This window comes from Aquila chrysaetos, chromosome 11 (genome assembly GCF_900496995.4).
Source record: "Aquila chrysaetos chrysaetos chromosome 11, bAquChr1.4, whole genome shotgun sequence".
In the NCBI taxonomy this organism is placed as follows: Eukaryota; Metazoa; Chordata; class Aves; order Accipitriformes; family Accipitridae; genus Aquila; species Aquila chrysaetos.
This window is the reverse complement of record NC_044014.1, coordinates 690,313-706,143: the sequence shown is the minus strand read 5'-3', so window position 1 is coordinate 706,143 and position 15,831 is coordinate 690,313. Positions and strand designations below refer to the sequence as shown.

Genomic DNA, 15,831 nt, shown 5'->3' with positions numbered 1-15,831 from the left:
TGAAAATAAATCCATTTCAGTTGATTCCTATGTTGCATTACATGTTAACTTAAAGTTAACTTTATCTTGGCTGTCAGAAGGCTACAGCTAGAGGGCAACCTCTGCGCATGACAAAAATGTGATACATCTAGAGTATAAAAAGTATACGTATTGAATAAATTTTGCTGAAAGAACTTGTTTATATTTCAGCATTTTTCCACTATATGCATACATTTGGACCGCTGTTCAGAAATCAATCCACTTACTACAGATTAGACCCAAGAAATGAGACAGCATTGGTCCTAATTTGTATCATCTTAAATACCTTTTTTTCTTTTACAACTGGAGTTATAAAAGTCATGTTACAGAACAAATGCATCTCTGTGGCACTCCTGGAAGCACATGATGGTTGTGTTCTGACAGGGAAATGCCCTGGATTTGTGGGGTGCACATGGTGGAGCTCTGTGTTCCAGTGGTTTGCATTATATCTGGTGTGCTTTGGTGCTCCCTGGGCCTCCCTGCACCAGCAGAGAGGGAAAAACCAGGAGGAGAGAAGCGGGGCCAGGGAATTCTTGTCTCCCCTTCCCTTTGTGTCAGGCAGGGAATGCTGTTGGTTGAGCAGGATTCCCTGCTCCTAAGAAACACGCATCTAGGTGCTTGTGATTTGGGCAGTGAGCAATCATTTGGGCCAGGGCCAGTAAAAGTAAGCCTGCTTCTATTGCGAGTTATTTAACCAGTTGTGTGCACAGCGGTAGAGCGACCACTGGGAACAAGGCTGAGCTCTCATGTGTCGTGACCTGCCCTACCTTTGAATTGTGGCTGTCTTCTTTTCTTTTTCTTTTTCTTTTTCTTTTCTTTTCTTTTCTTTTCTTTTCTTTTCTTTTCTTTTCTTTTCTTTTCTTTTCTTTTCTTTTCTTTTCTTTTCTTTTCTTTTCTTTTCTTTTCTTTTCTTTTTCTTTTCTTTTCTTTTCTTTTCTTTTCTTTTCTTTTCTTTTCTTTTCTTTTCTTTTCTTTTCTTTTCTTTTCTTTTCTTTTCTTTTCTTTTTTTTCTGACCCCCATTCATTCTCAGGTGAGATGCTGACACAATGGAGGCGTTCGCTTAGCTTCTTGTTGGACTTTGATGGGAGTGTTCCTTAGCTTTATGAATAGTTACAGATGGAATATAGAGGTCAAGAGGAAAATGCTGGGAAGGCTTCAGGAAAGCATCCATAACAAGAGACTGGGGACAATGTCTTGTTTATTAAAGTATTAATTTATTAGGCATTATTATAGTTGACAAGTATTTTTTAAAGAAACAGAGGAAATGAAGAGGGTTACTCTGTTTATGTGCCAGGCAATGGCAGTACAAGGAGATGTAGCCTGAAACTTAAGACTGAAACAAGGAAGAGCTGGAGAATCACTGTGGACATTCAGAATCAGAGTAGGTAGCATGTTAATGAGACCTTTGTTGATGAACCTTAAAAACATGATGGGTCAGATTACGTTATCCAGTAGAACTTTTTGTGGTACAACTGTCTACTTCTTTATGTTTACTCAGATTTACTCAGTATCTAAACTTACTGAGTTTAACCTATAGTCCAGAGATGAACCATATAGCTTGTTACCAGTTCTCTGAGCAGTTTCATTGCTCTGCTTGGCTTTTGTTTGAATCTATGTCCTGCTCTTTGCTGCTATATTCCTCCACTAAGCTGGGAAGTGCAGGTGGGTCTTTGGAGTTCTCATCTTCCTTTGGTAAGTTAGCGTTTCATGAAGAGGCCCCTGGTATTTTGTTTCTCTTTGTTAGGAATCAGTATGTCTAATAAATATCGTATGTTGTTCAGCTGTAAATGGCTAAGCATGCAAACAAAAGCAGTAATGTTCACCTCTTAAATTATGGCTTTAGGAGTTTGACGTAAATAAACTTTTTCAGCAATAAAGAAATGCTTCAGGAATGGCACAGCCGAGCGAAGTTGATGAAAGAAAAAAAAGAAACATTTAGATTTTCACCTACAAGTGCAGCTATGGTATGTAACAGAAAATAGCAAGGTAGGACACTGGAAAAAACAATCCATTAATGATACCCTTTGATTTATTTTCTTTACAGCCCATATATTTCAAAACATAAAAAGAGAAAACCAGGACTTTAAATGCCAGCACTTTGGCAATGGCTTTGCAGACCCTTTCTCAAATATCCATGTGGACTATGGCTGCTGTGTGAAGTGCTGCAGCCCCATGTGCAGTGTAGGAGTTGCCAGATCCTTCAAACTGCTATTCAAAATCCGTAGTGACTCCAATAATCAGGCTACTTGGAGGCGTTAAAACAGAAGTGCGTATGTTGAAATATGATTTTTTAAATTATTGAACGCCTCCAATATGAGATGTTGCCTCTGCCAAACTGAATTTGAAGTCGGCTGGATTTTCTGGTTCCCCCAGGAATTTGTAAATGCTGGCATATGAAAGGAGGGGACCTCACTTCTGGTTCCTTTCTGAGCATATTTCAAAGGCCTGAAAAGTTTTTTCCCCAAAGTAACAAACATTAAAACAAAAAATCTCAAAAAAAATTATCCTGTTCATTTTGCCATTAGATTCTCATTCCTTAAAATACAGCACTGGAAAAGATGAGATGCTCAAAATGAATACACATGATTTTTCCAGTGCTGTGGTGTGAAAATGAACTGTAACACAGACACTGAGTAAGGCAGTTAGAGATGATCACTGAAGGAACTTGAAATGCTGTGAGAGTTTTTCTCTTGCTGTGATGAATTCTTTCATCTCAGTTTCATGATTGCTGGGCATACTACTTCTAACCTTGGAAGTGTAGAAATATATCCAAATTTTTCTGACATGTCAGGTGATTTTAAATTAAAATGAGTTACATCCCTCAATGATAAAAAAGGGGATTTGTACAGGTTTAGTGTTACATTTTATTGATACCTGCTTAGCAATACCTGGTGCTCAAACAATAAAAAAAGGACCCTTGTATAACAGATTACAACTTTTCTAGAAATGTAGGAAAACTTGCAATTCAACATCTGACACAACCAAACAATTTTTTATATGTATTTTAAAAGTAAAACCAAAGCAGCCCCATATCCAGCTTACAAGGTTTTTTATTGTTTTGGTTTGGTTTTTTTAAACTCATTTTTGAAACTAAGCCAAATTATGTTGCTAAATGCATTGGTGCTTGGAGAAATGTCCTTCTGAACTGCAGTTTATCAAATAGGAGATTACATAGGTTTACCATCTAACTATAGGCATCTAACATAGGTGCCGACTTTAGGAGCCTCGGCTCCCAGCGCACAGGTAAAGGCAGGCACCTGACAGTAGTGAGCCTAGTTGTCTGCCATTTTCACTGACTCTGCAGGAACCTGGGCTTCTGACTCGGGCAGTTTATTGATGTTAATACAACCCTTTTTCACCTTTCTACTCACCCGTAGTGTGACATTTTCCACCAATTAAGCAGTATTTCTTAATCTTGGCAGCAGAACTATACTTAACGTGCAGAGCCATGGGAATATACCAGAGGCAACCTGCTGGCAAGGCAGCAGTCTGTCGACAGTCCCCCTCGCTCTTGCCGAGCGGCAGTGCTAAAGACCGTATTCAGTTACTTTAGCAAAACAGAAATTTTGATTTCAACAGATTTTTTTCTATAGGATACTATACACAATACAATGCTAAAACATTTTGGAACTGATAGCTGGAAAAGTGGTATGAGCAGGATTTTATTCCACTTCATCCATCTTCAACAAAGTTGTTACCCAAGTTTCACTTACCAGACTTTTTAACCTGATTTTCTTAGACTGTGATTATTCATTGCTGCCTTTTGATGTCTGGAAGTTAAATACATACATACATGTAATGCTCCTATCTCTGATAATGTCTTTGGCCAGCCTTACCACAGAAATAAAGCAAAAGCAAAGTAGGCTTGCTGTGGTGCCAAAACAGGTTTGCAGGACGGTTTCTGTGTGTGCGGGCATCGTGGGCTGCAGGGCAAGGACGGCCGTGTGTTCTGAAGGGTCAGCTTGCAGCTGGGTCGTCCTGAAGTAAGCAGCAGTACTTTAACTGTGACTTTACTGGCACCAGTAGCTCATTCTGATTACTGAGTGGGATTAATAATATTTACTTATGCTTAACTAATTTAACGCAGGCCTTCCTGTGAAAAATTATCCTGCTTGTGTATATGGATCAAACTAATGTGGGTCACTTATTTCCTGCTTTATCTGTGCTTTAAGCTGATAATGTGAGCGCGACAGTTCCAGAAACTGGTTTGCTGTGTAGCAATATTCAACATAAAGGGTGATTTCACAATACTCAAAGCAGGAGCATGACCAGAAGCAGGTTGTATGAGAAAAATGCATCTTTCTGCTATGAACAGTAGGGGTCAGATCTGAACACGCAGATTGTTTTTTGCTGAAAACTTCCTAGCTGAATTCCTGCTGAAGCCCTGAGAACTTTACTGATGGATAACAGCTCCCAGGGGTTCAGCTTACCTTGTTGAAGCTGTGTGGTCTGCTTTCTCTAGTACGAATGCCTTGGTTCTGGCCAAACTGACAGCTGGTTTTAGGACTACAGAAATTTGGTTAGCATAGAATGGAATTGAATTTTGAATGACACGAGAAGGAATAAGTATATTGTTACATGATACATTTAAATATTCCTCATTTTTTCTCTTCCATGTTCCTACATAAATGGGGAGAGTAATGTGTTCACTCACAGAAAACAGTTCTTGAATTTCTCCTGTAAAAGCTTTTTCTTCTTTAAAAAAAACCAAAACAAAACAAACCTATTTAGGTACTTACAATGATACAAGTGATATAGATACACAGGGAGAACAAAGGATGGGTTTAAAATGGCATAAGCAATACAGGATGTAAAGGCTGTATGTATGAATTGAAGCGTTCTGGAAGGTGGGTACCTGCCTGTGCATGCACTGAACACGGGATGGCACCACAGGACCACACACAAACCAGTGTACCTACCCTGGCTGTAGTTTACATCAACACCTAATAAATACTGAAATTAATGAGAGCTTTGCAACACGTTCTCATATTTTTATGTTAACAATCCCTAATTTTTGCTCGCAAGTTTAATGTATTTTTGTTCTCTGATCATCTTGTTAGAAGTAGTTTTCATATTCCTTGCGTGTTACAGAGAATATTCTTTACCTAACCCAAAAGATTTTAGTTTTCAAATTGTTCTCATTGGAATGGGGCGGGGGCGGAACACAAGGCAGCTACCCTTACTTAATAAAATGTAAAATATTTTTCCTAAGATTATGGGATCGTCTTGCATTTAGAATCCTAGTTTTCAGTAATTATGATGAAGGCATGGATAGCTGAGTAATGGTTGCTGGTGGCTGCCATTGCATACCTTGACTTTCCCAACAGTAAGTACTCTTTTTGTGCGTATGTGTCAGATCAACGTGAGCATGCTGTGTTATTTCTGCTCTGTCTTCACCTTAATTGATAATGTCATAAGGGACAGTTCTGGAAATGGATTTGTTCTATAGCATTCTCCTATTAGCTGATTGACTTTCTTTGCAGCAGCCTGGTTACAGAAGCATAGTCATAGGCAATACTATTAAAATATAACTGGCAGTTTGTAAGCCAGTTTGGAGGTAAGCTTTTGCACTGAGAAAAATGAAGTGCCTATAAAATATTTCAAATCTACCTCAGTAATTTTTCTCAGTGCAAAACCTTGGGAATTTATTAACTTGGAAGTATAGGTAAGGTGGTTTGTCTGGGAATAATTTGGCTTCACAGAATAGTTTTGAGTTTTTAAAGGTGTTCAACCTGGCAGAACGAAACCAAAATTTTTTTATAGCTTTATTTGGAAAATGCTGAGGGAAGGGCCTAACCCTACAACCAAGTGCTAAGGACCAGGTTTCAGGGAATGTGAGAAGTTGAATGTGGAGGTAGGGCATTGACTTAGCTCTTCCACAGGTGACTCCACAAGGCTATTGAGTCAGTATCTGTCAGTATTTCCCATTAGAGCTGTATTTATAAATAACTGAATATCCTCTGATATAAAGAGAGAGAGACTGTGCAGCCCAGTGGTCAGAACATCTGGCAGAAGGCTGTAAGGGCAGGGTGCCAGCTGCTTCTTCACTGGGGCAGAGGAGGACATTGAAGCTGCCCTTCTTTTGTATCCCAAACGCAAGGTGTCGGCTCTTCTGAACCTCTTCCCACCCTCTCTTCTGGAACTACTTACCAAATGGCCCTATTGTCTTACCTACTGTTGCTCCCCAGATTTGGCTAACAATTAGAAAACAGGCAGTTGCCCTCCCTGTTCCCAGCCTCTGGTGATCTGTTACTTGCGTTGCAGACAAGGGTTGGACTTGCAGGGTGTTGCCACTATACACAGCCAGTACATTAAGTATGCTTTCTCAGTAACGTGTTTTTAAGACTGATACTTTTCCACAAAATTGACTTTATATTTTAGTTAAATGGAAGACATATTGCTGAAACATCTTCAGTTGTTTCTAGTTATCAGTTCAGGTAATCCCCAAGGGCCATGCTGCCATGTTGGTGAAGGTTTTGGGTTAACAGTCCCAAAATGGGATGATGGCAGTTTTATGAACTTCACCACCACAAGCTACTTTTTAACTTCTTTGATAACTCAGGCTGCAATTCTATGCCATTGAGCCATGTTCCTGAAGCTCAGGTATCATTATGAAGTACAGCTGTGCCATTAGGATAGCTGTCTCCAGTGGGCTACTAAACATGTAGCTACAGAACATAGCTACTGAAGTTACAGGTGAAAGTCCTTTTCCTGTTCTTCAGTAATAAGAGGTCAAGCAAATACCTCTTTCAGCTATAATTAAAGGTAAATGCATATCTACCTGGAAAAAAGTAAGATCTTATTGAAAAAGAACAAACCACGCAGACCGAAGTTGAGAGTTTCTGAAAGACCGTCGGTGCAGCAAGTTTTACGAGATCTGAGGAGCGTAAGATGTAACTAGCATGGTTACTGACCCCTCACAGGAGGGTGGAAGCCACTTTGGTCTGCATGGTTTGTTCTGAAGTCATTAAATAGTATTTTTAAGTTTTTCAGTTTATGGTAGGAGTTTATGTAAAGCATCAACATTAATCTGAATTTAAATACTTTAAACGGATTTGGTTTGTCTGGTTTTTTTCCCTCCAGATCTTGGGGAAATAAGACTCTTGGAAGTAAATACGAAATAAATATCGCATTTCATCTGTGAATTTTACCGCTTAATTGAAGGCAATAAAAACATAAGAGCACAAAATGCAGAATTCAATTATAGGACTCTGACTTCAGCTGTTGTAGCCGTAGCAGAACTCCTGAGCATAGTCATTATGCAACTCCCACATTGGCCTCCGCAGCATCGTTATTATTTCACTTAAAAACAAACAAACAAACAAACAAAAAGGTGTTCAAGCCTTCTCACAGCTTTTGATTTTTTGACTTACTGGACTCTGCGTTAAGCCCCCTTACAGAAACGGAAGCATGTTCATGCTGTGTGGCAAGTGGGGAAAACATATGGAAAGTGTCTCCCAAAGAGGGTGTCCCCAGTGGGTTTTACAGCCCGCTGTGGTGCTCGCTGGTGCCTGCCCCAGCCACCCTGGCCCTGGGTGCTGCCTGGGAGGGTCAGCCACCCACCACCAGCCTCAGCATTTCCCCAGCAGTCCCTGGGCACTAAACATGGCTTCGAAGAGCTACAGCCTTTACATTTTTAATTTCACTACAAAACCAGTCTTTAATAGCTATTATTTCCATACAATGCGTTAGCATTCTGTTTTGCTGTAGATACCAAAACGTGCATCGTACGCTACTGATAACATCAGTTACTACACCATGAAAGAGGGAGCTGAGAAACAGGACCATACACCTGAAATAATAGAAGAGAGATTGCAGAAAGCAAAAGATGAAGCTACAAGGCGAGTGCTAAAAAGATAAGATTATAAACACTTCCTACATAATGCTACTGATGACTTACATTTAATTTTGTTAGTATGAAAGTATTAATTTCTTTTTTGCTGTCCTGTGAAGTAAAAAAATCTTGCACCCTAATCAACAAACACTGTGACTAAAAGAGAAATAAATAATCAAGTTAATTCTAGGCTTACTTTAGAAAGAAATAAAAATTTAATAGATAATCACTAGTGCTTCCAGACTTGCACCTGAGCTATATGCATTTTCTCCTTCATGTACAATGCAATACCAAGACAAGAAGCATGCTGTTAAAGCAATTCCTATTTTATTATAGTAATAATTTATTTTAATAATAAACCAACTATTTTATAGTATCTCTATATCATCTTAATACAGTGAGTGTGAGCCAGAGGGCTGAACAGAAATTGAGTATCTCTGGTCCTTTTTGCAAAATGAACTAAACAAATCTCAACTGATTGATGGCCTCACCTTGACAGGCTTGTCCTGGAGTATAAATTTACATGCTTGTCTTGGTTGTTCTAGGCTGTCAGCTGGGCTGGAAAATACTTGAAATCATTCTTTTTTTTTTGAAGAAGGTTTAAAAAAAAAAAAGGAAGAAGAAAAAGAAGAGAGGGGAGAAGTATGAACATGTCCCAAATTCTTAAGAGCCTGTAAAATGTTTGATACTATTTTTAGAAAGTATTCAAATTAAGTTTCAGGGTTTTTTTTTTTTTTTTCTATTTGGTTTTAACATATATGGGCAAAGCTTGAAATGTTCTGTTTGGTTTTCTGATTACAAAATGTGTTGGTTTGCTCCATTTTGCACTTCTAAAAATTAGTGTACCTTTATATGGGGCTGTAACTTGACTAACTGTACAAGCATGTTCTAGTTGATAATCTCAGGACATAACTACTAAATAGATGTCTGTAAATCAAGGAAAATTTTAATCAGCTTTAAGGAAAAATACATTATATTTATTATACTACCTTGTAATATGGAAGAGAGGTGGTTACAGATACCACGGCTATGGCCAGACAGGTCTGATGAGCACATAAAGTACAGTAAATACATTTATTTAGCAGTCATTGATATTTCCTGTTCTTGTATTGACTTTCGTACCTGCATGAACATCCCTAGTGCATTGGGAAGGGCTGTTCTGTAGTACTCTTTTTTGTATGTCTGCTGCCCAACATGATTTTAAATTTACAGGCAAGACTGTTGGGAAGTGGTTGGCATGTGCTGTATGTGGCTCAGCCGCTTGCGCTGGGTACAGCTCTGGGTCCCTTCAAATTCTTGTTTTGTTAGCCACCTTCTACAGCGTTTTGTTTAGTTTCACCTGCTTCTTGTGCTGAACTCCCCATTGGTGTTTCCTGCCTTGAATTACAGGATCTCATTCAGCTTCCCTGACCGTACGCCTCTCCTTTTTTTTTTTTTTTTTTTTTTTTTTTTTTTATTCCACTGCCTTGTTCACTGAAAGTCTTCCAGCTTCTACAGCAGCCATGCAAAGGACTCACCAAAACCACTCTGCATCACTGCCAAACTCAGACCTATCCCCAGAACACCATCGAGCTTATGCACTGAGCAAGGCCAGGGGTTGATTTACATAACTAACTAACTAACTAACTAAATCCCTGCAAGTGTAAAAGCCAATGTAAGATACAGAAGTGCAAGACCACCACATGGTGCGTACACCACAAAGTGCGTATTAACAAAGGCAAAGCCACAGCATTTGTTTGTTTTGCTCCCTGTGTCTGTATTTATGTTTTTGGCAGAAATGTGTTAAAATATGTGAAACTGAAAACAGGAAGGTCAATGAATATAAAACAACTGAAATAATAGTTTTACTGTGTTTACTTAGATCCCTCAGAGATAAGAAAATGGAACAGCGCATCAAACAGCACACACAAATGATGAAAGCAAGAGGAGAAAAATTAAAAGGAACGTCCCAAGTGGAAATGAAGAAAGCAAAACAAGATTTTGAGACAGTAAGTATCTTCTCTTTGTCTGGAAGTACAGTGAACACAGTGCTCTGTGCTGATGAACAGTTATTAATTTGACACTTCGTTAATTTCACAAAAAACTGAGGTACCAAATATTTTAAAATTAAAATTGTTAAAAATTAAACAATGTATTTTTGCTCATGCTAAAACTCTCTGTATGTATGTGTACATGTACACAACATGCACATATATAAACAGACTTAAACATCTGTAGCGCTTTGAGTCTTTCAAAAGCAAAGCCAAAATTCTAAGATAGAAGACAAAAACCAAGAAAAGCATAAAAGATGGCAAAAGATTACTGTAAAACTCAGTAGACAGATGATGATTTTTATCGCATGCTGCACAAGCCATTCAATGCAAGTGGTTAATATGGCAAAAAGTTGAAATTCAAAATTATCCATTTACAATTGGAAAGAGGACTCATAAATCTATACCTTGAGACATCAGTAAGTGTCCCGATTGGGAAGAGAAAATTGAGAGCTGTTATTAAAGTTGGTGTAGCTGTAAAATTTATTTGCGTATTGCAACATTATTAGGAATTACTTTGTCTTGACTGAAAGTATTACTTCAGTTTTCCAAACTGCATAGCTAGTCACAATTAAGTTATATATCTTTCAATAAAATGAGTCAGTGCTTTGCATTTAGTTTGTTTGCTGTGCATAATCCAGACACTCAGCTCAATCAGTTTTGCCTCAAGAGCCTGGGCTGATGTTTGATTCCGGTGGATATGAGGCTGCTACTGATACTGACTGGCTTCCGCAGGGCTGGGTGGCGATTGCGGGGCAGCTCCCCAGGGACCAGCCAGCCCGCAGCAGGGCCGCTCACTCCGCTGGCCCCTTTCCTTTCTCTTCCGCCTGCCACGGCCGTTCCCTCCATGTCATGCGCCCAACTGATGGTTTTGTCAGATTCAAAAAAGCAAACTGTCTTAGAAATATGTTTCCTGAGGGCAGAGCAAGTACAAATGCTCTATGTGATTCTTTGAATGCCATGGCACATTGTGTACATATCATGCATTCTAATCAAGCAAGAAATCACTTTCATTAATATGTAGAGGTAGTTTCGGTGGTACTAAATTTGGCAAAGCCTTTTCCCAGTAAAGAATTACATTGTAGGAATAAATAAAATTCTTTTATAATGCAGAAGGAATATGAAGTGGCTCCAAAACTGTTTACTTACTCTAAAGACGAGCAGGAGTCCATCAAAAGACCATCCCATTGCAGCTCCTTCTCACACAACAGTGAGAACTTGTGCCTGCTGGGAGTCACCTATGTTTGAACCTTTCACGTAACGTGCGGGCTTCCAGGTCCTGGGGAGTCCCAGCAGTCACCAAGTAGAAATACTGGAAATGCACATGTGGCTGTAGCTCTGTGAACTGATCGCGTAAAGGCCATGGATTTCATAGCCTCATTTTTGCAGTGTTTGTGCCACTTTATGGTACGTGTACTTTTGGAAAAAAGAAACTCTGATTTTATTCAAAGCATCTTTTGGCCTTAAAACCAAAGCGATCTAATGTGCTGAAAGCACAGCCTCCCTGCTATACATAACAGGGCAAATAAGTCATACATAGTGCAAAGCGTCTGTCCCTATGCCAGGAAATCGTGACACTGTTCTAAAATTACCCTTGTCCCTCGCGTTCCGCGACGTCACGCACAGCACAACGCAAGCTGCACGCTCCCAAAATGGAACTCGTTCCTCGAGGTAGGCATAAGAGTCGCGTATGACAACATCACCCTGGCATTTAGGAGTGGACTCCGTAGGGGATCTGCGTGTCCTGTGCCGTGGGCTCCTGGTGCCCTGGGAGGGTCTCTCCGCTCTCACGGGGCAGCACGTGGCTGCAGCTCAGGATGGGCTTCATTGCCTTTGTGGTTTCCATTAGCAATCTGCCCTTCGGTTTCCCAAGTACACATTTGAGAGTCTTGGTGCTACTCAGGAGATCCCATTCCTTAACAGTGTCCCCAGGAGCTCAGTAGCGTGGTGGTTGGCTTGCAAAATGTCTTCTGGTTAGCTGCAGTGTCAAGTATGTCCGCACAAACTACAAGCCTGGCAGAGCAGGGGAACTGCTCTGTCTGTAATGGCCTACTAGTATTTTAAAAGTGGTAATTACCACCCAAAAAGGAACGCGTTACGATGGCAATTGGGGAACTGTGGGATTTGAGGAGCTTGAGTTCATTCACTTATTCTGAGTGACTTTCAGCTTCACAGCATGCCATTAATACCGGGTGCGTCATGCTGGCACAAAGGAGCATGTTTTATGGAGTGCATGCTTCAAACAGTGGAAAGATGTAATTGTATTAGCTTAATTGTTTTCATTTTTTTTAAAGTTGTTTTAAAAAAGATATGTGGAATGGACCGTCAGGGGCCAAAGCCTGCAAAGATCTATTCATGGACTTCACTGTGAGCTTTTGTGTATGAAACGTGTGTAAACTTGGCACCATAATCTTAAAGTATTTTGGAACCCCCAAGGTTATGGTACTTTGAATATGGCTGTATTGTATTCTATAGTACTCATAACATACAGAGTAGGAAAAGAAATAACGTTTTAAAATCTGCGGTTGTATTTCTAAAAAGCAGAATATTTTCATGAAGACTTTTAAGAGCTTTACTGAATTTCCATCAACTTTCAAGTTTATTACAATTTTGTGAAATATCTAAGTGAATGAATATGAATCTTAATCTGGTAAAAAATATATTTACATACCAATATTGAGTTGAGACTATTCACAAATATATTTATTAGTAATAAGTTTAGTGGTACATGTAGTTACTGTTTATTACTTTCAAAATCTGTTGAGCTTTAATGCTTCCAGCTCTTTTATATATAATGGATAGCTTCTTTATTCCTACAAACTGACCTATGTATGTATTTGCACTAATGAGACTAAACCCCACTGTTTTCATTTCAGCTATTTTAAAACGTGCACGTATTTAAATGTTAAATTTAAACGTGCATGGGACTGGAGAGGTAAATCCTAGCACATTCTTATGCTTGCACAGTTAACACAGGGTGTTGGACATGGTGGATGGACAAGGCAATTCAAGTGTGTACTCTAGTTATAGTTTGTGTACGGCTTCATGTGTATACAAATGGAGGCTGCAGAAGAGGCAGGTAAAAATCTGGCCCATTAGACATAAGCATTACTTTCTGTTCTTAATTACATATACTTCTATATCCATTCTTTATTTTTTGTTTGTTTTGTTTTAAATCCAAGGTTGAAGATCTGCAGACCAAGCTAGCAAAAACAAAAGGGGGACTCCCTCTCCAGGAGTATCGTCTCACAGCCTTCCTGGGAGAGTTTCCACCTGACTCACCAAGAATGCAAACTCAAAAGATCTTTTCCAGAAGCAAATTCTGATCACCTGGAATTGTTAAAGTGTGAAATGTTTACTTCACAAGAGTGAGAATTACAAAAGCCTCCTCTTCTCACTTAGTCTTCCCGACTGCATTTGACAATGTTAAACCTATAATGATAATCAATCTGCTTTAACTGACTGTAAAATGTGTTTATTTTAAAAGATTTGTGGCACAGTGTTGTAGTGTTTTCTTCAGCCTCTCTGCACATTCTTCTCAAGCACGCTTCTATAGGCTATGAAAATCCTATGAAAATAAAAATTCCAAAGTTGTCCCTAAGATTTGGAGCAGCCATTTGTAATTTTACTAAAATGAGGAATTGTGTACTCTTAGTTAACTAATTTCAGGAATAACACATCTCTGGCCTTGCACTGTGTGTCCTAGTCAAATCAGACCAGTCTGGGTTTTCAACACAAACACTGTGTTTAATGTTAAATCGTAACGTTAGTTTTAAAGGTAGTCTTCAAATGTAGAATAACCTTGTTTGCATTTTACTGTCATGACAGCTGCGTCCTCCTCCTGGACAAGAGGAAGCAGGCAGGAGCCCTTCTCAGGGTGTCTGTACTTTGATTGGGAGCCCTGCTGACGTTTGGGAGCAGCAGAGCTGCCCCTTTGACACCTCGGTGCCTTTGCTGGGGCTCCTCAGATGCTGGCGGTAGGGAGAGCAGGGGATCAGAGAGCACAGGCGAACAAGATGTGATAACAACTGAGCCTGAATCCCAGCAGAGTTGCTCCTTTGAGGTACGTGGAGCTACGCAGCGCTGAGACTGCAGTTACCAGGATGAGGTATGAGGAGCTTTTACCTTCTGCTCCCCCAAAAGAGCGGCAGTACTTTGGAGAGGGCTTTATTACAGAAAAGCATTACAGGAGCTGAACCAGTGTCAGTGGTTTTCCAGTACCACAAGAGCCCCGGGAAGGGGGTCACGGTATGGAATTTAAAAAATAGCAAAGGTATTCCTCCCTCCCACGCTTTCTGTGTTCTCCCTCTGTCCCCACTGTCTCTGTTGTCCCCTGCCATCATCCTGTCACTTACCCTCCTGGGATAGCGGAGGTACCTCAGGTGGGTCTTGCCTCCACTTTCTGCAAAGCCTACATGCCTTAAAATGTTGGAAATAAACAGTAACACCACCGAACTGCTCTGTAGGGACAAAAGTGGCAGTGGTTGGCTGCCATCAGACCTGTCCCAGGGCTTCCTGTGCTCCATGCCCACCTCGCTGGCTCTGCCACCCAGAATGACACATCTTTATGCTTCCTTGTCTCATATGGGTTATTAACGAGGCTCGCTCGGCCAGTTCTGCTGCCACGCAGATGGAAAGCTCAGAGCAGCTCCTTTAGGTTTGGTGCGCTTTTTCTGAATGGATACTATTACTGTGATGTTACTTTGATCCACTTTTGACAGTTTCCTTTGAATGTCTGTAATATGCGTGTGTCCACTGTTTCCATACTGGCAATTGTGCATTGATTTATTCTGTATATTCCAAAATGGTCTGCATCTGGCCCAAGTTACTTCAGAGTCACTGGACTTAAAGAGTGCATGTGACAGTAGAAACTGCCTTAATAATTTCTGAATGGTTTTGGAAGTAGACTTTCTGTAAAAGTGTATCACCGTGTTTTGGAGGATGTTTCAAAAAAAATCCTTTTCCTTCTGAAAATCAGTACAGATATCTCTGATGACATTAGAACTCTCCTCTCTGCTTGCATGTTGCTCTCAAAGTATTGTCAAGGTTTTGCGGAAAGTCAAGGCTGCCTCAGAACTACAGCTTGTCCTGTCCTCTAGATACTGCAATTGCAACATTAAAAAGTTTCCATAATAAATAATACCAATTCAGCTGAGGTTTTTTGGTTCTCTTATGCCATTTAGATTAACAGAGAACATAATGCATAGTACTGTTCATGTAAGTAAACATTTATTAGCCCTTTTTGGCAAGTCTCTACTTGAAACCTACATTAAGCTTCAACGGTTCACGTTAGGGTCTCGGTCATTTGTGTACAATGGCAATTCATAGCTTTAGTCAACAGCAGAGACACTTTATTAATTCCATATGAATCTAGCGTAGTTGAGTCTGCAATTCAGATAAAAAACTGGCTCCTTCCATAAAAGATTAGTAAAAATACACGTTATTTGTAAAGGATGGTTATAAAAGTAAGTTAGTGGATGCAGCTTACCAAAATGTTGAATTTCAGAGATGCCTGGAGATGAGCGTGAGAGTTCTCAGGGAACTGCACCAAAGGCAGTGCTGGAGAGGCGTGGGTTCACATGCACGTGAAACGGTAAGGGTGAGGACGCAGAACGTGTCTTGCTCCTGGTTCTAGCTCATACTCTCTGTAGTTATCAGTAAAAGCATTAATGTATGTACAGCAATCCTGTTTGGCCTGTGTATAAACCCTAAGGCAACCCTGAAGGAAATACTACTAGCAGGTGTTACAGAACTACATTGTTTAAATAATTAGCAAATGCAAGGTTACAAAAAGGATTTTTTTCTACTTTTTTTTTTTCCAAAAAGTCGCATATAAGAAGGACTTGACTTTTGTTTTTCATGGTTTTGACTTTCATGTCTCTGAAGTCCTAAGTGGAAATCATCCATTAAGGCTGAACTGGTGGATCCCAGGGGATCAGTTTCTTGCA

At 39.8% G+C, this 15,831-nt stretch overlaps 1 protein-coding gene across 7 annotated transcripts in view; it reads left to right on the top strand.

Moving 5' to 3' along the window:
- The window catches only part of LRRC27 (leucine rich repeat containing 27), a 34,681-nt gene extending 21,197 nt beyond the window's left edge, over positions 1-13,484 (top strand). For 5 of the 7 annotated variants that reach the window (XM_030031309.1, XM_030031310.1, XM_030031311.1 and 2 more), the window contains 4 exons: positions 1,890-1,983; positions 7,730-7,860; positions 9,715-9,841; positions 13,066-13,484. In XM_030031309.1, coding sequence (XP_029887169.1) covers positions 1,890-1,983; positions 7,730-7,860; positions 9,715-9,841; positions 13,066-13,209 — 496 coding nt within the window. In that variant the 3' untranslated portion in view covers positions 13,210-13,484. The remainder of the gene's footprint in view (positions 1-1,889; positions 1,984-7,729; positions 7,861-9,714; positions 9,842-13,065) is intronic. The other 2 variants (XM_030031312.2, XM_030031314.2) reach the window with 2 other exon arrangements.
- The last annotated feature ends 2,347 nt before the right edge of the window (positions 13,485-15,831 follow it).